The following is a 27,590-nucleotide window of genomic DNA, read 5'->3' as shown; positions in this document are numbered from 1 at the left end:
AGCATGTAGTAAGGCATTATTTTCCACTTAATTCATTGCATTCGGTGCTTTTTTTTTTCATGATCATAGATTAATAAGCTTTTTCTATTACTTTAGTTAGCTAGTAACGGAAATTTCCTTGTCTTGATTAGATTCATATATATTTCCTAATTTTTTTTTTTTTTTTTTTTTTTTTTTTTTTTTTTTTTTTTTTTGTACGTTTTCAAGCTGCATTTTTTTACTTTTTGCGTATTGAAAAAGGAAGTAATATTTGTTAGTTACACACAGTTGAAATAAGTTTTACTACAATAAGTTGAACTATTTATCTAACAGTTCAAATATTTCAATGCAGTCTATGTCCTTAAATGCAACTCATGAGTGTTACCCCAGGGAATAAAGTTTTTTTATGTGCAAAATATTTCTTTAAAGTAGTTAGCAATAGTGTTAAGGAAGCCATATTTGTTTCTTCTTAGAATGTGTCAGTCTAAAAATGGATATGTTTATTCTTTATATGTTGTATATTGAAATGTACAATTCATTAAGAAGAATATTTTAATCATTTTTCATGAGTGTTACCCATTTATTTTCTAATATATATTTTTTTTTTAGTATAAAGACATACTCTTTAGCAGCAATGTATTTTTTGTTAAGGAAACAAGAGACATAATTAAATATTCAAAAACACCTATTTAATTTATGCCTGAGAAGAATTCTTCTATAAATCTCATGGGTGTTACCGCTCATGAGTGTTACTTTTAACAGGTAACATTCATGAGAATACCTGTATAGCCCTATACCTATGAGAATACCTGTATACCCCTTACCCTATATAGCCTGAGGCTATATTGGGTAGGCTGTTGTTCCTTTGAAACATTTTAAATATTAAAGTCACTCACTTTATTTTATACATTTTAAAACATACACTTGTATAAATTAACATGTTTAGCATCAGGCTATTTCCTTGGATTGAACGAGGAACAAAATTTTCTGCAATTTCTAAAGAAGAACAAAATTTTGGAAAATAATTCAATGGTACACATTCGTCATAAATCTGTGAGCATAGCATCATGTAAAAATCAACCAACGTCAGTGAATTTTAAGAAAAGATAAAGAAAACTTCATTTTTGATAGTATGACAATTAATATTTGCGGAAAAAATCAAGTTCCGGTTCATCATCGTCATTGCTTTGATAATGAAATCATGTACGAAAAATAAGAGATATGTATTAGTTATATAAATGAATATTTGAAAAAAAAAATGCTAAAAACACATGTGTAATAAATAATAAGATCATCCAAAAACACGCTGAAAGAATCTCTTGTTTTTTTTTTTTTTTTAAATTGTATTTTTACTTTTTTACAGGAGAAGCTTATGCTTGGACTGCTATTTTTGTGTTGCCTCTGAATTCGGCCACTAATCCTCTAGTTTACACCATCTCATCACTTCATTTTCACACAAGAATGCTCTCCAGATTCGGTCTGAATTCAAAAGATCGTAGAGGATCATACATCACGAGTTCTCATTTAAGTAAAATGCTTTTCTATCCATATAAATTTCAAAGAACTAAAAAAATAAAAAAATAATAATAAAGACATTTTGGTTGCCATCAGTTTGTATTGGTTAAATTGTATTAATGTGTGCTAATGTTTCTTGACTATCTAGTAGCGAGTACTAATGTTTCATGATTTAATTTATTACATTCACATTTCATTTTGATACATTTAATTCTATAGATTTCATGATTTTCTTAAGACTAGTACATGAATACCTTTAAAGATTTCGGTATGTAACCTTATCTTTCAGTTCAGTTTAACTTGTACATCATTGCGATTAATCCTATTAAGACATATGTGTCCCTTAACTCAAAATTATTTTATAAGCCCAAAATTAGTTTATAAACAATTATATTTTCTCCTTGCTATTGAAGCACCAAAACCTTATTATTAGCGAAGAAAATCTTTTTAAAAGCATTATAATTTTAGTTTTAAAAGATTTCAAATGAAACACACATGACAATTATGAACCTGTATTCATACTTGTACGCTTCTAATTTTGTTTTAGATATATTTTGCTCATAGATTAAATGCAAGAAATGTCATTAATCATCTAAATATTTCTAAGTTGAATAATAAATTGAACAAATGTTGGAAAATCCTTATAGTTCCGCATATCTGGTGGACATCCCTATTTCACCCTATCTACTTTTAATTCCAACAGAGGACACCCACCCTCAGATGTGTCCCCCCCCCCAGGTTCGACCGTCCCCTCGCCTCGCTCCCCCCCCCCCCCCCACCGTCCCATCGTAGTGACGCTATTGTGTGAAGTTACGCAAAACAGGTCACAAATGTGCCACAAAGTGACTCCCATGAACCTTCACAGTCCTGCCATCTTGTGACTGAGACTATTGTGATTCGCAGTGACGTCCCTATAAGGCTGCCTTAACATGTTGCGCTAGCAGGTTCTGATTTTGAGTTTCAGGTAAAGCAAAACTCCCCAATAAGTGTAATAATTCTGAAATGGTTTTCATTGCAGATGCTGACAAAGCCAAAAGGTTGAAAATGCGAGAACAACTAAATTCTCGTCCTTTCAAACCACCCCACGGCTACGTGACGCTCTTGCAGTACCTGCGAAGTGTTCCCGGGTTAAGACCTCGGCACCTGCTGAAAATTGCCATCGAGATATGCAAATCTCTGAAAGAGCTGCATGACGCCAGCTACGCTTTAGGCGGCATTGACGTCAATGCAGTTTTCGTTAGTGGACCCTATGTAAGCAATCAATTAGTTACACTGATTATACACTAAGCTACACTGCCGTGAGCAGGTAAAGAGCAGTAACTGCAATTTTTTTTTTGGGGGGGGGCATTATTGTCATCTATTGTACTTTAACTTTATTGTACAAGCTTGCTTATTTGATTTCTGCTGGAAAAAAAGGCGTCTAATTCAATTATTTCTCTCTTGTTAGTATTGATTCCAAAACAATACACCCTCGTTTTACGCGGGGGTTACATTCCACGGAAATGCCACGTAAATCGAAACCGCGTAAATTGAGATCTAATACTGGTGTTAAAATAAGAGTTTGGTACCGTAGATAACAGAATACTTCATTCTAGTGATGACTAATTGTATGATAAGTTTAATGTGTACTTATATCAATTTTTATGCACAACATGCATAAAGAAAACATAAATTAATTTTGTTTTGTTTATAAAGAGGAGCTGGCTATGATAGTCTTTTGGCAGTTGTTAAGAATTTTTCTCTATAATTATTTGTCGAGCATTAACTCATCCACGATCACTTGGGTCATTTCCATGATAAAACCTTCCTTCACTAACAAATCAGAAATATCATTTCTATTGTCTAGGAATGGCTTAAAATTTTCAATGTGAACGTTTTTGGTTGTGCGTCACCGACGTCGATATCCTTGTTGGTTTTGGCCTTCTTTGTCACTCCTAAAAGTTCTTCTTCCTGCGAGTTCTGAATTGTGTGAGTTTAATAACTTTACTTCTGGAAAGAGCTCTGGAATCAATCGCATAAAATGTCTCCAGTGGTTAAAGCTCAATTATTAGCAAGCCAAAATGCAGTTGATTACGCTTTAGGAGTTTGGATTTTGAAAAAGAGGGAAAATTTTATCTGTTTGCATTGCCACATCCGCTTAAAACCGAAACTCACCCGCGTAAAATAAAATAAAGGTGTCAAATCTGAAACCGCGTGAAATAAACCTGCGTAAAGCGAGGGTCTACAGAGTCTCGAAAACTTATTTTTGGTGATGCCGTGCCATTTTCCTGCCCACGAAAGTATCGTTGGGGAAAGACTCTCTTAATAGCAGTGGAAGGCTACATCACAGCGTCCCTTGTCCCAACTATGCTTTATCTCTTTCTAAGTCCATATGTAGCTTTTTACCATACTTTGTTGCAACCAGAGAAAGTATGGCTAATCATTAAGTGGTGAGGTAAAGTATCTTACACCCCAGAAGAAAGATTTATACAAGCAAACGATTTGTAATGTTTACATTTATATGTATACGTCAATTATAGTACTTTTACAGTCCTATTTACTTAAATAAATAATTCGAAAAACATTGGAAATTTTCTTACTTATACTTGCTAAATTTCGTGTGAATGCACAAGAAATATAATGTTAGGGTTACATACACCCGACCTCGCCACTTATGTTACAAAATGCTCATCTCACCAGTTATACTCACCAATTACAAAGCTCATTGCTCATCTTTTGGGCATAACGAAACCCTCTTTCCCCTCCCTGTAACAATAGTGCCACCAATTCCAATTCTACACTCATTCCAATAAACAAAGAAGATTTCTTCACATTTGGAAGTTTTTGATACTGAAGATTAGATTACATGGGATTATATGAGGAGTTGACTTTCATATAACGTTAATTAGATTATATGGTAAGTTAGAGCTTAGAAAGAAACTTAATCACAACCCTAACACTTTTCCATTTAAACAAAAACTGTTTCTCCAATATGCAACACAAATGAACAGCAAATGACATTTTTCTAACTTATTTTAGTTAAAATAATAAGATTTTTCTGCAATTGGTGCAAAAATATTCGTAAGAACTCAGATATTTCAGTTGAAATTGTTGGAATAAGCAGCCTTTCCTCGACAATTGGGATTCAATTCTACTTTATTGATTTTACGGAGGATTAAACTCTTTTTACATTGTGAAATTACTACTATTTCTAATGATTAATTGCTATGCTAAACTGAAAGGAAAAGCAACAATTCTTTCTTGTAGTCAAGTAGTCAACAAGTTGTAGATTGAACGCAAATTTCAAAATTGCAAAACATAATACAGGGCATGACCTATAGGAAAGGGTCACAGGAGGTAAAAATCAGCTCAACTTATGCCATTGATGAATATTTCTGTTTTGTTTGAACACTGAGTTGAAATGTACACTTTTTGAACAAAAGTTAATGCTATTTTAAGAGGAAAAAAATGTTGGTCTTTACTTTTTTGGTGAACTCTTTTGCACTGTAGTTTTTTACTGGCTGAAGACCTTCAGTTAAAGTACCTAGATGCAAAGAGGTGCAAGGGCCAAAATTACAAATCTGAAGATAACTAGAATAAATGGTACGGATAAACTCTCATATGTTTTGGAGCAAAAGAAGGTACTATTAGTCCTGGTAGGTACTGCTAAGCAGCACTTAAAAACTTTTCAAAGAAAATCTACCTAGGGTTTGAACCTGGCAAGCGTTTTACTCAATACTTAAAAAAGTCCGCGTACACCCTTCGCTTCTGAATGCTTCTGTTCCCCTTCTAAGTTTTTGCTGTAAAATTCTTATTGAAAGTAATTTTTCTCATGTTTCTTTCTTCCGCAGGATGGCAGCGACGAAGTACACGTTTATGTTCCCGATTTCAATGCCTATAAGATAGTATCGAGTCCAATCAGTGGGATGCCTGATGATACTGCAGTAGATATGGAAGAGTTTGGACTTTTGGTGAAAAAAATGCTCAGAGTGTACCACGTTGTTTCTCGATCTAATGATCCAATGCAAGGAACTGCTTGTTGAGGTGATAGTATTCGAGCTATTTTTAATGAGCCGAAGACAGCTTTCGTGTGCTGGTTTGAAGTTTTAAGGAGAGCTAACTTACCAAACATACATTGTGTTTGACTGCATTTATATCATGACGAATTTCATCAATTGTGTTTCATGCCCCAATAAAAGAAATTATTTTGAAGAGACATGATTCGTAATTTCTTTTTTTTTTAATACTTCTTTTTCATTCTGATCTAGTGAATTTAAGCTTGATCTTGGACGAGCTCCTTTATGTTTGGGTTGAAAGAGGAAAAAATCTTAAATTGGCGTAAAGCCAATATAATCGCAACTCAAACCGTCTCTCCCTTATTTTAACAAATGGAATCGCTTCTGACTCAGCGGAACAAATTTGAACTTATCATAGTAGACTATAAATAACTAAACTTCACTGTATTTATCAATCGTATTAGCAACTGTATTCATATTTATATATTCTTTAGCAATTAAACTTGATTGAAGTAATTTTTAACGCAAAGTTGTGTAGAATTTCACACACAAACGACTAATTTTCTTCAATTGGATTAAATTTATTGATGAACTTAACACCATCATCCCTTCTACAAGTACGTGTGTATTAGATGAAATCATCTACAACTTTTGAGAAAATAAATTTTATTTTTATTTATTTATTTATTGGTAAATGAAATCACTTCACTTACATCACTGACGAAACTATAGCGTTACAATGTGAAGCGGCTAATCTTGAAAGTGTTTATCGACAGGCGTAAAAAGCTAAATTTGGGACTGCGTCCTTCATTAGCCGTTATACATGGGAGAAAATCAAAAAGAAAAATAAAACCAATTTTAACGAGCTTTTATTTTGAACCAACATATAACAGATCTACAGGAATTTCTATTTTTCTTGCAATAAAACATGGTAAACTTTCTGTTTCATTTGTTTTAATATACTGCTGGTATATAATTTCACTTTGCATATTCATTTTCATGACAAAATATGTAACATTTGCAATACAACATCTGAAGAAATTTAAAAAAAAAGATTCAGGGTATATTTAGTAGTTGTAGCAAAATAGGGGTAGAAATTATATAAACTATGTAATAAATTAAGTACAATCAACTATTTATAGCGTAACTCAGCGTTGTCTATTGCGTATGTTAACTGATTATTCCCAGATAGTAATATTGTTACAAATTCTGTAAATAGTAATTATTTTTATGATTAATTTATTGTAATCTGGCTAAATTTGGCGTTTATTCCATTATATTTCATCTAAAATTGAATTGGTAACGTAACCTGTAAATAGTTTCATGTAATGAATATACAACCCCTTTACATTCGAATGAAGCATATAGTCCGTTTCTGAACGATGAGATTTGTGAATGGAATAAAAAGAAAGTATAAGAAACTGGTAGAACTAAATAAGATTTTCTAGGTGTTTCTTTGATGAGAATAAAAGCCGTGTGGCATTTGAATGAGAGTTTAGTTTTGCTTTTGAATCGTATCGGCCGTTGCGCTGGAGAGCGTGTATTTAGCTCTGTGTGTATTAGCCTTTTGCGCTGTGTTTTTGAGTATTTTGATGTAAATACGTGTGTTACCGTTGAGTTTACGGTGTTAGCTGATATTTGCCTAATTGCTATGGTTAATTTAGCAGTTGCTAACGATATTCCTTGTACATAATAGTAAATAAATCTCCTGTGTTTTCTCAAGAACTGTGTCGTCATTTAAAGAATTTCTTGAAGTGGCTGGACTCGTAACAATGTATTAAAACATTATTCCTAGATTTCCCGTGAATCGTACTACACACAAATATATGTATTAATGAGTTATAAGTAACCACAACGTCCATAGTAAAATCATAATTTTTTGCAGCGTTACAGATAATACACATATTGACTAACATCCAAATAGTTGCACACACCTGAGAAACTTTAAAGTTCACAAACAACGTAAAAAGATTAAGTATCAATAAGACTTACAGGCACGTGTCTGTTGGCAATTGCAATTAACCTTTATCTCAGTGCAAAATAAAATGACTTTGTGGGTGACAGAGATGGGCAGATTCGTATTCGTAAATCCGAATCCGAATTTGATTCACAGTTCCTTAAAGTGTCAATCCGAATACGAATACATTCATATTCACAAGTGTGAATCCGAATACGAAATTCGGATTCATACCTATGAATCCGAATCCGAATCTATTCAGATTCAGACCTATGAATCCAAATCATTTCTGATTTACATCTGTGAATACGAATCCATTTGTATTCACACTTGGATTCACTGAAAAATTCAATTCAAAAGCTTAATATAAATGAATAAATGTCTGTCTGTACCTCGCTACAGGTCGAGTTTTCGGTGTTAGTGAATTTCTGAAGAAAAGTGACGATATTGTTATGGGTCCAAAAATTTTAAAAGTGGAATTCTACCAAAGTCATGTAAATTGAAACTTGATTTGTTTATATAATTTTACCACTGATAATTTATCTCAATTTCACAACTTTAAAATATAATGAATATACAGTGATTGATGTTACAAAGGATCAAATTTGATTGTAAAAATTTGTTGATGTTACATATACTTGTACCGTTGAAAATGCAGATTCTCTCTGAAACGTTTCGTTTAAAAAAAAAGAACAAACATATTATGATGGAAGAAAACGGTTTTTTACTCAATAATACAAACATACATTTCAACTCTCTCCGGAAGGAAGCATCGATCACAAAGATAATTATTTACTAACAGTTCTACTAACCAAATTTCTCACGAAAAAACAGAAAATGCGCAAAAGAAAGCTAGGTTGTATTTTGTATTTCGCATTTATTTTCAACTATCGCAACCGTTGACTACTGCGAAAACGTTCTTGTTTATACCAAAGAGTACAATAATAGGGTAGAGGAACGACTCGTATACTGCTTCCATTGGCCGCCATGATCAAGCACGGAGACCGGTTTGAGAGAGATTAGAGTGGCAATAACGGTAGTTTCGTTATGAAACATAATGAAATTTAAACGGCGATAAATGTTTTTTACTGCTGCTGATATTTTTCCTCAAATGCAATTTCAAATGGAAATAACGATGGAATCTGCTGGGAATTTTTGTCAAATAATTTGAGGTTAAACTGTATAAAAAGTTTTAATGAATGATGTATAGAAACATAATGCACTGACAGAATACAGTGATCTTCAACTGATAAATTGGGAGATTTTTAATCGGTACTCAAGAACAGCAAAAAACTCTACATATTTTATTCAACAGATTAAAATAGTGTTTAATTTGTTGGATCTTACTTCATAACAGGGTTGATAAAAATCAAGATTTTTAAATATATGTATATAAAAACTCGGATTTTTTTTATTTAAATCGGATTTTTCTGATTTGAATAGAATTTTTGAAATTTAAATTTATTTAAATATAGTATTTGATACTAACAAGTTAAAATGCTCAAGTTAGGTGTTAAATCAGCTAATTCTTTTCCTATATATGGTTAAAAATTCATAAACTCTAAGTTTGAGTAATTCAGAAATCAGTAAAAAACAATTACACATCTGAGCTTGATAAAATCTTGCTACAATATGAAGTCCCATATCCATATGGGTGTATTTCCCAGAAATTTTTTAACAATCAAAATAAATAACACCTTTCTTTTATCTAAGGGAAAAAAAGGAAATATTATGGAAGTACATAAACTGAGAAAGAAAGAAAGAATAAAAATAGCGTAGAACATTGATTTTTTTTTTTTTTTTTTTTTTTGAAAAATAACACCTGAAATAAAATGCACGAAGAAAAAAAGGAAACCATATGCTTCTTGTATTTTAAATATTTTAATAAAACTCATTAAGGACTGAAAAGAAGACTTTTTTAGAATTCTTATATTATACTATCTTTTCCCTACTGTTTTGACTTACTGTAAGTTGAGGAGGATTATATGTTTATTTTTTAGTGAATAAGTAAATAGCTTAACTAGGGTGGTTCAAAAATACATGTAAAAAAAAGTTTCTAATAGATAACAGGACACCCCTACATATTTTTAGACTTGTGGATAGCAATATACCGGAAGAATTTTGACTTCTTATTTCAACTGAAAGAGAGTGCTCAACTCCCTCCTCCAAACATCGTAGATATGGGGAGGGGCGTTAAAAATTACATTGAACTGAAATAACAATACTACATATTATAATATACAAAAGTAATATGCATATACATTGCAAAAAAAAATTATTTACAAAAACGCAGCTGGGGAAATTAAATGTTTCCAAATTTGTGACATTTCCCATGCTACGACTAATGTTAAATTGAGCACCCTCTTAAAATTTGAGTAAGAAACTAAAACGTTTACAGCACAATACTATTAGTAAGTCTGAAAAAAAAATAGGGTGTGTCCTGGACTCTAGCAAAAAAAGTTTTTTTGAACCACTCTAAGCTTAACTCTTAATATGTACGTATCCAATTTAATTTATTATTTTTAATGTCATTGAAAGGTAATCTCGTTTTATATATATATACTTTGCAAGTTTTTTTCTTTTTAAATGTTAATTGCTACTATGATTTTTTAATATTTTTCTTCGGTTTCAATTACATTTATTTAATAACAATATGAATTTCTTTTGTTTCTTTTAGTAAGATTACTTACTATTCCGAGGACAATTCTCTGAATTCGGAATGCGAACCTTTTCAGAAATTGCGATTTTCGCTTAGATCAGCACTAAGCGGTGATTTTTTTCAAGCCGGTGAGTGATAATGCCGATGCTATTTCCCTAGAGAGAACCTCTCATAAATCTATTCGAGCTTTATGTTTAAAATGTGATGCGAATGTTCCCTCAAAAACTGAAGAAGTTCAGGTGAACATTTTGAATACTTCGAATTTAATACGCCATTTACAGCGATACCACTCCACTGATATTGTGGAAGAATTCAAAGCTAGTCTTATACCTGCTAGGTAAGAATTCGCTATCACGAACCCCCTAGGGAAGTCCCTAACTTGGGAGAATGAACATTTTTTATGTTTTATTTTTAAAGGGAAAAATCTACACACTTATACCTTGTCTTGAAGAGACGTAGTAAAGCATATCCTGAAAATAGAATACTTCGTTCGAATGGAAAACGTATGATTAATATGCTACTGGAGATAAAAGTTCAAAACTGTCCCAAGTATGGGCACTTGACTGTACGAAAAATTAGCGAAAATTTTTAGTGTTCATGACCATAAAATCATGGTTTTTTACTTTTTATGGACTTCTAAAACCCGGGTCCAGTAGTATTCGACTTGGGGCTCCAAATAGTAGGAAGTTCATTTTCGGGTCAATTACTTAGTTTGACGCCAATAAATATACATCCCAAAACTCGCTAACACCCAAAACTCGAACTGTAGCGAGGTACAAAGAAACATTTATTTATTTATATTGACCTTTTAAATTGAATTTTTCAGTGAATCCAAGTGTGAATCCAAATGGATTAGTATTCATAGATGTGAATCAGAAATGATTTGGATTCATAGGTCTGAATCCGAATAGATTCGGATTCGGATTCATAGGTATGAATCTGAATTTGGTATTCGGATTTACATTAGCAAACATAAATCTATTCGAATTCACACTTGTGAATACGAATGTATTCGTATTCGGATTGAATACGAATGTATTCGTATTCGGATTGACACGTTAAGGTGCTGTGAATCAAATTCGGATTCGGATTTACGAATACGAATCTGCCCATCTCTGGTGGGTGAAAAGTTATCCTAGAAAATACCTTCGAATATTTCTTCGTTCATTTTCTTACTTTATTCCCATTGAAAAAGAGGTTCCTTTCAACCCCGAAATACGTGTCTCACTAGTAACGCTAAAAGCTGTTTTTATTTGTAGCATACATTTCTCCGTAAAAGCGCTTGTTATAATGTCCGCGAAATTCATCGCAAGGCAATATAATTTTCACCAAATAAAATTTATTTTATTTATTTATTTTTTTAGATAAGACGAGATTCACTCAATGCAGTAAACAAATTGGTTCGTAATATTTAATTAAACCATAATTTTCAGAATTGTATGCGTGGAGTAACAATATCAGTATTTAGCAAGGACGAGTATTTGAGTTTTTTAAACTATTTTTTGTTTTAATAAAGTTTCATCAAAATATTTAAAAATCTCGGTTATGGTAGCAGTATCTAGGATGCTTTCCGTCGCTAGAAGTACTCTTATTTTTCTTTTTTTACTTTTAGACAAATACATGTCTGAAAGTCAAATGTCACCTCTAAGAAATACTGTTAACGTTATCTTAATTCCAAACTACAATAAATATTAGCAGCCATCTTTGTAATTGGGTTTAATCCGAAAAGAAAAAGAAGAGGACAAAAAGTTTGTTATTATCTTACATTCTCCTGAGTTTTTTTTTCCCCCAGTTTTTCATAAATATTTTTTTCCAAGCGAAACAAAATTTTAAAGTCCAAATAAAAGCTTAATCAGTTTACTACACGCACACACAAAGAATAGGAGAAACATTTTGTTATTAATTTTAAATTTTCTCCTAATTTTTCATGAATTCTTTTTTTAAACAAAGCCAAGGAAATTCACAATAAATTCACTACTCGTCGCACAAGTTTGTAATAAAACCTTAGATCACCCACATAGCCTTTGGGTGCTCCATATATAGACCGTAGGCGCTGTCAGCAATCTTGTTCTTCCTCCGCCTTTGACATTTTGCGTACATCCACTGAATAATAAGCAGTGCTGTTTCAATGACGTCACTGATAGCAACAAGCGATATTCCAAGCCATAGACCCAGGTAACCTCCAATGTAAGAAAAGAGGGATATGCTCTGAAAAATATGAAAGAAAAAAATATACATATCGACGCATATTTTTTTTTCTTGCTTTTTGCTCTTTTAAATTCTTAACAAATAAAATGTATAAAGGCTATAAAATATAATTCAATAGTAAAACTTTGAAACGGGACCATCTCGAGGTCTTTCAAAATTGGTTTTTCGCTTTTATTAGAAAAAGTGGTCCAAAAACGGGCTACCACTTTCATTTTGGTACCTACCGATTTACCTATACCCTCAAATGGATAGTTTTAACGTCATTGCCACTTAAAAACATTGTTGAAAGGTATATTAGGATTTAAAAAAAGGAAGAAACTAGTTTTAGTTTACTAAAAACTCAAAACGTGATCTCAAAAAATAGTAAAAACACGATTTTTCAAGAGGTGGTCTAAATATGGGCTACTTGCATAAAACTAGTTTTTCTCGTTACAAACGTATAAAAAACATGAAATTTTTGCTCAAACACTTTATGTGATATTTTATACTCCTTTCATGAGCGTTGTGACCGTTTTATCGTGTTCAACTTTGAAGAAATTTCATAAGGAGAGATTAAAATCTCCAGAAACACTCATGCAATCTATAGCTGCCATGGTGTGCAGATGTTAAATCATCCACTTTTTTTTTTTTTTCCTTCTTCTTCCTATCCTTGAAACGATTGAAAGATATTTTTCAATAACTGTTGAAAATCATGTCTCGGCACCGTTGAAAACGCTTTATAAAAAGTTAAATTCAAGCTCTTTTTTTTTTTTTTTTTTTTACCAAGTTTGCTGAGGAACTCAATAAACATGGAAAAATTACCTGTCTTCAAATACCCCATATTACGTTCAAAAACCACCTTAAAGGATTTCTAAATATCATCTAGGTCCGATCTTAACCTTCTTTTAGAGTATCTTCCCAGTAAATGTCATAGAAAGAAGAAAAAAGCTTAAAAGAAGGCTAAACAATTTTTCGATCCATTTTGAACAGTTCAAAAAGCCTTAACATTAACGCCTACCTGGAACTTCAAGGCGAATATAAATACCGCACTTCAACATTGCTTCAAACAAACTTTACAGGAAAAAGTTTTTGAAGAGCATGTATAGAAAATGTCCTTTTGATTTCAACAATTTTCCTTTCAATTTTGAACAGTTCAAATCCCTTAAACTTAGCGCAAACGAAGAAGCTAAAAGTCAACATAGATCCCAAACTTAAACGCGGATTTACTTCAAACAAATTTTGTTGGAAATAGCTCTTGATGACCAACTCCCGGCTTCGACTCCTAGAAGTTTAGGGCAGTCGACTCCGAATGCGACTCCTGTTACCAAAACGTAGTCGGAGTCCGACTCTACGACTCCGACTCTGACTCGGTAGCTTTGTCAAACATTTAGACACGGAGGTGAAATGATTGAAGTCGACTGTTGGTAATTTAAAATCTTCGACTCCGACTCCGACTCATTTAGCTCAAAATGCTAAGTACGACTCCGACTCCGCAAATATTGGCAGAATTGCGAACTATAAGGGAAATGACTGATTCCAACTCCGAGTCTTTAAATTAAAAACCTACGGCTCCCGAATTTGACTTTTACCTTAAAATGAGATTGACTCAGACTCTGCAGCCATGGTTTTTACTTTGAAATAATTGTTTTTGATATGATTTGCTTTTATTTTCAAGCTAAGTTTTAATATATGTATTCAGTGTTTGGCGGAGAAATTCGGAGTCCTTTATGTATCTGCACAAAGATATGTGCAGACTTTTTTTTTTTTAGAATGAAAATTATTTTATTATTTTATTAAATAGACTTTTTTATGCTAGAAATCAGGTTAAAATGTTAAAAAAGTTACTTTAAAAATATTTTGCGCTTTTAGCAATTTTTGAGATTATTGATCAGATGCTAGAAAGTCGATATTGGTATACGGAAAAGCAGGCTCGTTTAGCTCTGGACGGAACTTTTTTTTTTTTTTTTGAGCAATCACATTGTTTATTGTTCTCACTTGACTGTTTTGAATTCCTATGATTTTATTTTCCTTCCGCCTCCCTCTGCATCACCACCGTCGACCGGCCCCTCCTGATGCTGCTCCTATAGCGGAAACCGTCTCCAGGTTGTGTCCATATCCTACACACACACGCATACATACACACCTCTACACACACGCGCGCATACATACACACCTCTACACACACACGCATACATACACACCTCTACACACACACACATGCTTGCACACAGATACAAACACACGCCTTCACACACACACACACTCGTGATTGCGAAAAACATAATTTGAATTCAAGATGTCAAAATTCTTTTTTTTTTTTTTTTTTTGTCTTTGTTTCTTTCTGAGCATCCTAAAGAGAGGTTGAAAGAGAAAGAATCAACCAGCTTCCCATCCTTGTCCATGCCTTTTGAAAATCTAGTAAAAGACTGGCATAATTCGCAACTATAAAATATCGAAAATTGCATGTTCTAAAAACGGGCTGTAATTTTTCGTCAAAAAAATCCAGCTAGCCCCTGTAGCCCGTTTTTAGACCATCTACGATAGTCCGTTTTTAGGCCATCTATGGTAGCCTATTTTTAGACCATTCAGTACTTCAAGTTGACGGTATTGGAAGCCATTACTAAACAAACAAGTAGGGTAGGTGAGGGTAAAGCTCCGCGATTTTCAGTTTTTATTCCACCATGGTCAATAAAGGGCATATTTTCCCATTTTCTCAAATTACAGTCATTGCGTGGGCTGTTACCTATAATCCTTCCAAATTATAGCTACATCTGATTAGTAATAATTGAGAAAATTACAATTTAGCAAGAAAACAAAACTGCGGGGTTTTACCCCACAAAATGGGGTAAAACCCCGCAATGCGGATCTTTAACCCACTCAAGATGAATGTGATTAATAAGGGTGACTGCTTGGTAAAAACACTTGAAAAACCTCCTAGAACCGTCGGTTTACTATTATTCAGCAGTACAAAACTTAAATATCTCACACTTTAAAAGTTTAATTTTTTTTAAAACTCTGTCACAAAAATAATATTTTCTTCTCCACAAAAGGAGGATTAATTATCCGGAAAAAAAATGACAGCCGCATTATAAAAATTAGTTTAATTGACTGAGGCTATAATTTAATCGAATATGTAGTAACCAGTGCTTTAAGTAAACAGTACACTAAGTTGAGTTTTCTGAAAATGTTATTGCGTCGTGGATGGGACCGTGTCCTGCTGAGGTTACGACAATTAATTAATAATGTCTTCATTTCCAATGACTCTTCCTGTGTCTCAATACGTTTGCAGGCTTCTAGATGTTTTATGTAAAAAAAACCCTCTACATACCCTCCCCCTTCTTGTCATATTGGAGTTATCTGGACCACATTGTGCAGGGATAAGCTTCAAGTTATTCTCTTCAGTTTAACTCGAAATGATAGGAAAATCCGTTTCTTCTTTGAAGTCCCAAGCTTTTGTTCCATTTTTCAGAGATGTCTTCAATCGATATTTTTGAACCTAACTTTAATGTCTACCATGCAGAACGAAGAGATGCCTGCAATTAAGTTACTTGCTTCATTAAGCTCGACATTTATCATGGTTCTGAATAGTTTTTCTTCTGAAGGTATTAGAACAAAAAATTAAACGTACGTAAATGTTCAAAAAAAAGAGAAAAAATTATTACATAATGAAAGCACATTTGAATTGAAATGAATGTAAGATTTTTCCTAACAAACTTATCCAAATTAAAACTTTATGAGTAAATGTCCACCAACAATTAATTTTTTAAGTTGAATAAGTTGTACAAAACACATGCTAAACAAAAATATTAATAATATTTCAAAAAAGAGACAATTTTCAGCTGAGTGGAGAGAATCCTTCCCCTTTTGGAGATGCGGGGTTTTACCTCAAAACATCTGCGAGGATTTTCCCCATTTTGTCACTTTCTGAAAAACGCGCCATGTTGCTTTTAAGCAGCCATTAGAATCACTGTTTTCACGCGAAAGTGAAGCTTTAATGTACCAGTATTAACGTGTAATTCAATGATTTTTCTTTTCAAATTCTACATTTTACAATGTTCAAATAATGTATTAGAAAAGTTAGATCAAAGTAGTAAAAAACTGACTTATCCCCCTTTCTCGTCTCTGGAGTGCCTAGTCAGGACAAAATTTCATTGATCAAATGGTTTCCATAGGACAAACCCAACACCTAGAGGTAAATTTCTTACTCCAAGGTGATCAAGTTAAAATGTCGGTGCGGATTTTTACCCCACGCGGGGCTTTACCCCCACCTACCCTAGTTCCAAACAAGTGTCTTACAACAAGCGCATGTTATTTATTTTGTTATGAGGTAGAAGTCACTAGCTTTACAGCACAACTTTAAGAGGGAGAAATTCAGTTTCATATGCCTTGAAAAGTTTTCAGTTGCTCAAAAGTAGGTTTTACTAATAAAACAGTTCTCACCTAAGCAGTCACTTCTCACTAGTCAATAACCAACACCGTGACTCACCAATATTTTGCACCGTCCTGTTCTTCGATTTGGTGCCTTTTTAAGGCTGTGCACAAGCCCTTTCCCCTATTTTCAGTAGGTAGCCCGTATTTGGACTCCAGCCCGTTTTTAGACCACTTCCTCCACATGTACACAGGTAAGTCTTTATTTTTTGAGTGAGAAAAAGCGATATCTGGTTTCCATCCTGATAAAAAACACAAGCCTATACAAGAAATTTCAAACTTGTCTATAAACTTTTCCAGCACTAACCAATACAAGCTTATAATGGGGAAATGCATTTTAAGCTAGTTGAATACGTACCTCATATTTAGCTGAGTAACTGTATTTCACTTGTTGCATCCTGTTAAAGGATACAACAATCATAGATTGACATCTGAAAAATTAATTTCGCATTAACAACATGTTTGTCATTGGCGGCAATGAATATGTTTTGCGTGTCATGAAAAAGTTGAAGCTTCATAAAAATAATTGATTTCAGAACTGTGCTTTGACTTTAAACGCTTCGTCCCAGAAAAAATAGACCACTTGCGTTACTTTTCATACGTATACTGTTGCAAGTATTATATTATAAAAAGTAATATTTTGCGAAAGAGCGGAACTGTCTGATTAATAAATCATTTTTTTCAATAACATATACAAACAAAAAGTTTTTGATTTTTATAAAAAATTATGAGACTAAAATAAATTAAAATTTTTTGTGTGTGTACGTATTTTTTGCCGATGAAGAGCTGATGTTATTGATAATTTCTGACAAAACTTAAATTTTTAAGGTACAAATATTCCGTCACTAAAAAGATGAATGGGCGTAGCTCACTTTCAAGTATTTTGCAGAAAACCGATTTAAAGATTTCCAGTTTACTGTATCGCTTGGGAACCGCGACCAGTGTGAGGTACTGTAACTTTTTAGCTATTTATTGTAGAGATACGCAGATAGGTCATATTATAAAATCGACTTTGGACATTTCTGTGGTGGTCATAACTCATTTTTTGAGATACGCCCATTCGTCTTTTTAGCGACAATTCATTAGACAGCCGTTTTTACATGTTAAAGACAGAAAATTCTTCTTAAAATAAACAGGGGTTAACAAAGACTCAAGAACGACCATACTTGTTGGAATTTTCTGTACTTGTTCGAACTGTATCATGTGAGCACATCAACCCTTTAAGTACCATTATGGTGTATATGTAGCCCCTAAGTTAAAATTTTATTTCATTAAGTATCGAATAAAATACAGTAAAATTTCGTTGTAGCGAATACCAATAGAACAAAAAAATCCGTTTTAACAAAATGGATATTTAGTTCCCGTTTTAATTTCCATTACATGCAACAAAATTCTCGTTACAATGAACAAACCTTAATACACTTAACTTTCGTCGTAACAGGGTTTAGACCTAAATATTATTATATTTTATTGGAGAACCGGAATGGGGTCGTTTCCAAAATTTTAAAAGTATTTTTTTCTTAAAGAGCATCTTAAAAACATTGGATCTTATCATTTTTTAAATAATTTGTTTTAAGTTTAATATTTTTTAAAAATTACTTAAATCGGTGTGCTTTTATTGTTTTTGCTTCCGCCAATGACATCACAAGTGATGAAATGCCATTCAGTGTTGTCATTCACAGAGCAAAATATTTAATTCGCATAGTACTCACGTGTATTGGCAACGATATAGTTGATAGCAAGCATAGAGCGCAATTTTAATTCGCTTTTTGATTATCATAACGTGGAAACGTGGTAGAAAGATGCGCCAAAGAGCATCATTTGTGACGTCACCACGCCTTGTTTGAAAAATCGGACATTTAAAAAAATTAATTAAAAAATAACTGCTGGGAAAATAAAAACATTTTTTGGGTCAATGTTATTATTTTTATTTTATTTTAACTATTTATTTTTTTTAATTTATTTATTTATTTATTTATTTATTTTGCTTGTTCTATCAATATCAGTGACTAAAAGTATTACTTTGGACTGAGGGAAACAACTCCATTAACCTCATTATGGTGTTATGAAAATTAATTTCTTAATTCAAAAATATACCCTTTTTTTTCGAAAGCACTACAACTTTGATATTCTACCAATCTTGAAAGGATTAAAAGACAAAAAAAAAAGCTGTATATCTAAAGAAAAGTAGAAAAAAAGCAGAAAATTATACTTGCTTATCATGTCTTGAAATTCCCCGCTGAAAAAAGAATAGAAAGCATTATATTTCTTAAGTTTGAATTGAACCGATTTAATTTATTTAAAACAAAATAGGAAATTGAAATTAAAGTTATTTTCCACAAAGCAGAAATTTTGGTAGAGGAATTGAATTTTTATTACGTTGTTGTTAATTATCATAGAAAAAAAATATTTTTCATGAAAAACCACAGGTACATAAATTTCCGAAACAACTTTTGAAATTTGTTACTAAACGAAATATCAAATGTAAGGGTAACTTTAAATAATTAATATGTAACATATATTATCAAATTTCTATATCAAACAAAAATTAAGAAGTCAAACTTAACCAACGAAAGTAGATTTTGGGAAGGAAAAAGTTCACAAAATGTTCCTGCTGATGGGACTAGTTATGAAACTTCCCTGTTTTTACTAAAACATTACTTTTTGGCATCGGTATTTTGCAATCAATATTTTTCACTCCAAGTTTTATTTGAACAAAAACAGTTTCATATAAATTTGTCGTTATTTAAAAAAGTTACATCATTCATCAGGGGTTATAGTACGAAAGATGTTCCTTAACACTTATTATTTGCACGATACACTGTAAAACAATTTTGAAACGTCACGAATTATTTCCGTGTAACGTTTCGGGATTTCACGGGTTTGCATCTATTTCACCATAAAATCGTGAAAAATGTCGTGAAAAATATTTTTAGCTGCCGGTTTAAAGATGTACTGAGTGTATTTAATAAACTTTTCGGCTTTAGTTCAATTACTACCAGTCCAGATTGACTCGGCTCCCAATGAGAGCGAAGAAGTCTCTGGATAGCTGCAGAATTGCAGCAAGTTCCTACTTGCAATTCTGTTTTGGCCATGGTTGCGTTGATGCTTCTGGAGCTTTCTTACCAAATCAGGAAGATTATAATCAATCACGATAAACGTACCAAATTTCCCATGGTGGTTCCAGAGTGGTTTTACCCGGGTAGATTTTCAAATTCTCCAGAAAGATTCAAGGATAATTTCAGGAAGATTACTGTCTTTTAGCGGAAAATGTTTCTGGTTTTTGCAAGATATGTTACTAACAGAAACTGGGCACATCAACTGCCCATTATTTTCCAGGAACGTTTCCGAATCGTTTTTACAGTGTACAATTAGTTATTTCAAAAGATAAAACTAAATATTTGAATATTTAATTTCATATTTAAATCATACAGTAACATATAAAGTCTATTCAACCCCAATTCTACAAAACATTTTTTAAATAATGGATCTTTAAACAGTCTTCCATCTTGTTGAACCATTTTTTGGCAGCTCAGTATATTTTTTGAACAAATAAACCACTTTTTAATTAAATACACCTAGTAAACATTTGCTATAATCATTTTTTATTATTATTGAAGTTTTTTTCTTTTGACAGTTCTTCAATAATTATTATAACTTAATACGTAGGAGCACTGCCAAATATGTTCACTCAACAATTCAAAAACATCTGTTAGAAAGACTATGTATCCAGTTCAGGGGTAGTGGTCGCGCTGTGAAACCACTAATTTATAAAATTTTTTCTCTGTTTTTTCTGAATTTTTTGAATCAAAATCGCTTAGTCCTCTTCTTTTAAGTTCAATGAACACCATTAGATGGCAGAATAACAAAAAAATATTTTTTTCGTAGGCTCAATTTCTTGTTCAAATCATCAAATTTTCAATTTTTCGTTTACCCCAAAAATTGGACTTTTTTTTCAGATTTTAAAATTTTTAATTAGCGCTGAAACAGTGAATCATTCTTCTTCATTTTACCTGAGGTAGTCAATCCTATTGTTCGAAAAGATTCAAATTCATTTTTACATGCATAAACATGTTTCTGTCCTTCCCCAGGTGGTGGGTGTGAACAAATGGGGAAACCACCCCCAGCGAAAAACATTCTAAAAAAAACTTTTTTAACTGAAAAATATGTCTAGATGATCAAATAAACCCACTTGTGGTGTTTTTCCTTAAGATTTCTCAAAAATTAATGACGCGCCCCTGAAAGGGGTATACACTGCAAAAAATAATTGTTGTTTTTATAGTAACATACTGTTTTTTCCTACAGTTTAATGCTGCTCTGCTAAATAACAGAGAAAAACTGTAAAAATGTTTTAGATTGCGCAAAAACGATGTGCAAAAGGTGTTTTTTTTTCATACGGGAAGAGAAATTAATGAACTCAATGTATCGACAGCCATGTTTGTTGATATTTCGGGTGTGCTGAGGCAGGACTGCTCAGCTGTAATCCAAGTTAGAGGTAAGTGCTAGTTATATTATTCATTCCCTTTTCCTCAAAATGTAGTTTTCTTTATCATCGAGAATGTATGTAAAATTAGTGTTTATTTTGAATTCGTAATTCGTTTTCTAATATTCGTTGATGTTGACTTTGCAATTTCTTTTAGTTGCTAAGTTGTAGCGATTGCTTTATAGCAAAATTCCGAGTAGTTGTTGTGATTCTGAATATTTTACTGCACTTATGATAGTTTTTAAACGTTTTCTGAAACTCAAATTTGATTTAAAAAGAAATCAATTCCTTTCTTGATCGTATTTCAAGTTATTAGAATTAGACTTTGTTTACGATTATATTTTGTGTTATATAGGATGTTAGTACTTAAAATTTAAATCCTTATGTTTTCGAATAAAATTTTAGCGAATCGCGATTGAGTTCTTTCTTCTGTTTTTTTATTTCTTATTTTCAGTGTTAAATTCTTTAACAGTTTGCATTTAACCATTTTATTTATAAACTTTACGTTATAGCGTCAGAAACTTTTATATCCTGTACATAATTCGAAGAATAAAATGTAAATAAATTAAATAACAACGTGACCGAGAGACATGCAAACAGTATAGAGTTTACTGATATTTTTTGTTGAACAATTTGCCACTCTGATAAAAAAATTTTGAAAAAAAAAAATAGAACCGACTTCAAAATTGCTCTAAAAAGTGAAAAATAATTTTATTCTTTAAACACCATCGATAATACTTTTAAACATAATTTTTGAAGTTGGCGCAAAAACGATCGTTAAAATCATTCACAGCCATAACTCAACTACAAGTATAAATTTAACCACGTCCAGTTTCTTCACTACCACATGCATTATGCATTGATGACAGCATATTTGAGTAACGATATAAATGTTTCGTTCCTAAGTTTGGATGATTTTTTGATAAAAATATGAACGAAGCATGGTTACAATGGATTTTACTTTTTGTTTTTGCGCCAACTTCAAAAATTATGTTTAAAAGTATTATCGATGGTGTTTAAAGAATAAAATTATTTTTCACTTTTTAGAGCAATTTTGAAGTCGGTTCTATTTTTTTTTCAAAATTTTTTTATTTCATTCTTTTTAGTGTAAATGTAGATATTTCAGTAAAAGTGAGAAGTTACTTAGTAAGAAGTGCGGCTCTATATCACTGTATTGCGTTAGAAAAGCCTTTATTCAAAATTATCATTACAATTACTATTAATGTTACAGTTATATGGCACCAAACTTTTATAACAATGAGTTACATATTGTCGCGTAGATGAAGACAATGTGAAAGCCAAATGAAGCGAATACTCGTTAGTCTCAACTCAAGATCTTTATTCAGAACCACGAATGAACGTTACATCTCCTTATATACAACTTGAAAAAATGCTGGAACTTTCCAAACTTGAAAAGATACAGAACTTAATAGAACATTCGAGAAAATACGGGAAACAGTAGAAACGAAATTTTAGTAAAATTCACTTTGTCCTAGTCGGGATTTGAACCCAAGTCGCTCGAGTGGAAGACGAGAATTCTACCACTGAGCCACCGTTATTCACGGATGATAAGTGCGAACGCTACAATATGCTTTTAATCATTTAATAGGGAAATTTACTGTTTTTTGCCCATAACTTTTTTTCTAAAGAACAAATATGGTCAAACAAAGTAATGGGACCTAAGTTGAGCCATCCTCTATCCATTAAAAAAAGAATCATCAAAATCGGTTCAATAGGTGAGACGCTATGAGTGGACAAACAAAAAAAAAAAAACATACATACGGTATGAACTGATAACCGCCTCCTTTTTGAAGTCGGTTAAAAATACAATACTCTGATGTCTGAACGACTCAAAATTCTCTGAAATCAGGAGTCAGCTTTCATAATTATTGATCAAAACTTAAATGATCATAATTTAAAAAATCATCAATGAAGCACTACAAAAAAATAATAATAAATAAGCATCTTAAGATACAAACACGAAACCCTTGTGTTTTAAAAGTTTTATATTTGCGTCAGCAGGAAATTTAAGTTTTACTTCAGGAAAAATGCACTAGTACCATTGAAACTTGTGAACCTAAAAATAATTTTAGAAAATATATTCAAAGGCACTCGATGGGAGGTAACGGGAAGTCTCTATGACCTCCCCAAAATTGCCATATTGGGAAAATGTTGTCTGTCGATTCGGCAAATTTGGGGGCATAATTGGAATGTTGCAATTTTTGAATTTTCGAATGCCCAAATTTCATTAGATATTTTACTTAATTGTGCGTACTTAATGTGTGCATGCACCAGTATTTCATTAATCGGTAAAATATGTAAGTTCCATTCGACAAATTGAGATTATATGCCTTCCCAACATATTTTTCAAGCCGTGCATGGCTATATTTTAAAATTTTCAGCTTTTTATTTCTGATCTGGCAGAGTTGCGTTCTCGTCAAAATTACAACTTTTTAATATAAAGTAGAATATTTACATTATTATGCATTATTTGTCATATTTTATTCGCCTTGAAGGACATGCTCATTCAGAAAAGTAGATGCTCGAGAACTACAGTAGAATTTGAAACTCTTGTAACCTTGAACTCGTCAGTTTCTTTACATTTTAACTTTTAGAACCCTTTGAATGTTAAAGTTTGGCATCAACGTGTTTATGATGAAGACAAAAACTATATTATAAATACTGAAAAGTGTGATTCTGTACTTCACTGTCTTTCACTGAATATAAAAAAATTAAAAATATGTCACATTGTCATCCGTGTAAAATGGAAAAATCGGAGAATTTCGTTTAAACCTGTAACGTAGATTCAAGCCAAAGCCGGGTAAGATCTTTTGCATTTAAATGCGATGGGTTCCTTAGCAGTTGAGTTCTTTAGGGGTTGGGGAATTATTTTCACAATAATAGAGGTTTTTTCAAGAAAGTCTTCGGTTTATTTCTTAAAGAAGAAAAGTGAGGTTTTCGAATACTTTGTCAGGTTTCAAAAAAGAACAGAGAGATTTGCGCGAAAGATCCGATAACGGAAAGAAAATTCTGAACTCCCGGTTTGAAATTTACCTTAACGACCAAAGCATAAGAATTGAAAAAACCAACAAACCCTGCAGTTAACAAAATAGCGTCATAGAACACTAGAACTCAACATTAATGGGTGGAATTAGGACACTTTTAAATGAATCGTGTTTGCCTCAGCAGTTTTGATCCGAAGCAGCTATGTGCTTCCACTACTTACGGACTAGAGCGGTTTTTTAAGGAAAACCCAAAATCTTTTTTGAGCTATGTGGGGGAAGAAAGCCATCTATTAAACACTCCCGTGTTTTTTGACTGTATTTCGTATATTGGACTTCCAAAACATAAAATAAACAAATTGGATATGAGAGCTAAACAGGGAGTCATGGTAGGATATGCGTTTCATACGAAAGGTTATAGAATTTGGGATACCGAAAATCGCGAAGTGACAGAAACGCTGGATGTTAAATTCGATGAAAATAAATTCTTGGCTAACCCCCCCCCCCCCCCCCCCCCCCCCCCCCCAGAATGGGAAACAGAGAGTCACAGTTTTATTTCACTACTGAGTAAATCTGAAGTAGAAGATGAATATTCTGAAAATCATAAAATAGCATGTTGAGAATTAAATGTACTAAAGAAATACCAAGGCAAAATAGAGAATGCAAGGATATGTGTTATTCTAGTGACACCACGGTTCTAAAGTCTGAATCGCGAAGCTGAGGTTTATTGTTTTGAAAATAACATTGAATATGACCCAAAATATTTTGATTTCACTTGTGATGTTATTTCAAAAAAACGTATCAGATTCTGATGAAGATAGGGGGGATAATTCATGTAAGCTAGAAGCTAACATTTCCAAATATGTAATTCCTTCGAATTTGAAACAAAGTTTGAGAACGCCAGAAAGTGAAGATTGGCAAAACGCAATGGCTCAAGAAATTCTGGTGATCTGAGAAAGAAACGTTTACGAATTGGTTCCACTGCCTGAAAATTATAAAAAGAAAAAATGGTATGGGCGGGGTTTTTGATTGAAAAACAAATGAGCCGTTTGAAATAATTCGCTTTAAGGCCAGACGGACTGGTAATTTTAGGTAACCACCAAGTATGGGGGGATACTTTTCGCAAGTGTTCTTCTCCAGTTTTTTTTCCCTTTGGTTGATTCTTTCTTTTCAATTTTTGTATATAAGCTACATTGAGTCCATTTCCAAGTAGATGTTTGCGATGTGTATCTATATGCGGATTTAAAAGAGGAGATTTGTGAGACAACCTGAAAGGTTTGTCGATCCCTAAAATCTAAATTTTGTCTGTAAATTGAATAAATCATTGTTATTCTGATACAGATTACGCCTCGAATCACGACTACCGGATTTCAATGGCGGGGGGAAGGAGGCTAGTAGTGTTTTTGGATAGGGTACGAGTAATATGGTGTACATTCAAACAAAAATGCGTAGCACTGTTAACGATGGAAGCAGAGTATGTTTCAAGTAGTGAACAATCTAAGGAAGTTATGTGGATCAAAAGAATGTTAAATGAATTGGCCACGAAAAGAGTTCAGAATTTTAGATTATCACAGTACAGAGTACTATTAATCAATCTAGTTGCGATCTATTTTTCTAGTTTTGCAATAGAAAGTTGCAGAACTAAGCAGATTGATGTAGGGTGCCATTTCCTAAGGAGTTTGATTGATAAAAATGAATTTGGAATAAAATTTGTTGAAACTAAAAATAATTTACCTGTTTTACAAAACCTTTCTCTAAGGAAAATTTACGTAAAGCTTGAATTGCAATGACTTAAAAATTGCAATGCAATATTTTTCTAAAGTGTTTTTTTTTCTTTTTTTAATGTTTCAATTACTCCATTATGTTTAATTTATAATTTGTGCACACAAATGGATGGCCTGAAATATATTTTTTCATTTGTTATTCATGTCTTAAAGTATTTCCTTTTTTCCGTGTGCTGGCGTGCCAAGAAGGGGGGAATTCGCTAGCGAATTGATGTTTTTGTGTTGGTGTACAATTATCCAATACCGTTGATGTTTTAATTCCGAATATCGATGTTTTTCTATCTGTGTTGCACTTCTATTAACGACATAAACATAAGAAAATTTTGAAACTATTTTAGTTTGCTAAACTGAGCACACTTACTCTCGATGTCAGATGCGTGTGTTCTTGTACATCAACAAGTATTTCTTCCCGACTAAAAAAAAAGAAGAAATGTTTTAGTACAAGATTTTTTTTAAACCTTATTCAAAAATAATTCAAGCCTTTTTTTTTTTTTTTTTTTTTTTGGCTTTCTTGAAATTATTCAATTTTTTTGTTTTCAATGGATTTTTTTAGTTACTAATTAAGTCCGGATCACAAAAACTGTCAAATTTTGCAATTTTCTAATCATTGAAAACACTTCTCTGTCTTTTTCTGCTTAAAAGGACGTTTGAATCTTATTTCTATCTTAGTTAGAACGAAAGATATAGTTATTTTTGTTGCATTCATTTAACTAATCTTATATTTAACTTTAAAACTTCAAACGCGTTTTTCTCCATGATGCAATTTTTTCCCGATTTTTTGCATTCAAACTCTTATAAGTCAAGAACTGATAAAGATAAAGTAATGAAATTTGAAAGATATTGTTTTCAAGCAGTTTACTTTAATTTTCATTCGGCGAATTTGAAAAAAAAAAAAACATTACTTCAAAAAATATGATTTTTTTTTTAGTATCTTCGAATTTTTCGAAATTTTTCTTCAAATATTTTCTGTTTTTTTATTGAATTAATGTTTTTTAAATCGCCAAATAAAAATTAAAGCTTAGATATTTTTGCATAGTTTTTTGAAAAAAATTTGAAAATTGATCAAGAATATTTTGAGTTTTAACGATTAAACAACCCCATTTTTTCAGAAAAAATTATTTAATTTAAATTTAAAAAAAAATATTTATGTTATTATTTTACTTATCAAACAGATGTTGAATCAGTGCAAAAAGTTTCAAAACTCTAAATTGTTTTTTAATTTTTTTTTAATGTGTCTCAGACCCCATTAAGAATTGAAAACCATCACGTTTCGTATATATCTTTTGAAAGGAACAGCTATTTTGTCTTTAAGTTTTTTCGTCTTGAACGCGTCGCATTCGATCAAAATATACAGAGTGTTTATAAAGTCTTGATCTGAAAAAGAAAATTCATTCAAAAAAAGATAAATAAGATTTATACATATTTTATTTTGAATTTTATCTCACGAGGTCCGCCCCCCCCCCTCGTTATTATAATACTAGCTAAAGGCATACAGATTAGAGTGAGTTAAAATTAAATTTTAAGCTGCTTCCATAGACCCGCATGTATTACAAAGATTTTCATTTAAATAAAAAAATATTATGTATGCTGCACAAGGCCTA

At 32.2% G+C, this 27,590-nt stretch overlaps 1 protein-coding gene across 1 annotated transcript in view; it reads left to right on the top strand.

Annotated features, from left to right (window-relative positions):
* Positions 1–5,647, top strand: part of LOC129219482 (uncharacterized) — a 69,362-nt gene extending 63,715 nt beyond the window's left edge. Inside the window, exons 40-42 of the mRNA XM_054853869.1 lie at positions 1,343–1,507; positions 2,513–2,745; positions 5,325–5,647. Of these exons, the coding sequence (XP_054709844.1) occupies positions 1,343–1,507; positions 2,513–2,745; positions 5,325–5,516 (590 nt within the window). The 3' untranslated portion in view covers positions 5,517–5,647. The remainder of the gene's footprint in view (positions 1–1,342; positions 1,508–2,512; positions 2,746–5,324) is intronic.
* The last annotated feature ends 21,943 nt before the right edge of the window (positions 5,648–27,590 follow it).

This window comes from Uloborus diversus, chromosome 1, assembly GCF_026930045.1.
Source record: "Uloborus diversus isolate 005 chromosome 1, Udiv.v.3.1, whole genome shotgun sequence".
Taxonomy (NCBI): Eukaryota; Metazoa; Arthropoda; class Arachnida; order Araneae; family Uloboridae; genus Uloborus; species Uloborus diversus.
The sequence above is the reverse complement of the archived record's forward strand: the minus strand, read 5'-3'. Positions and strand labels throughout refer to the sequence as shown.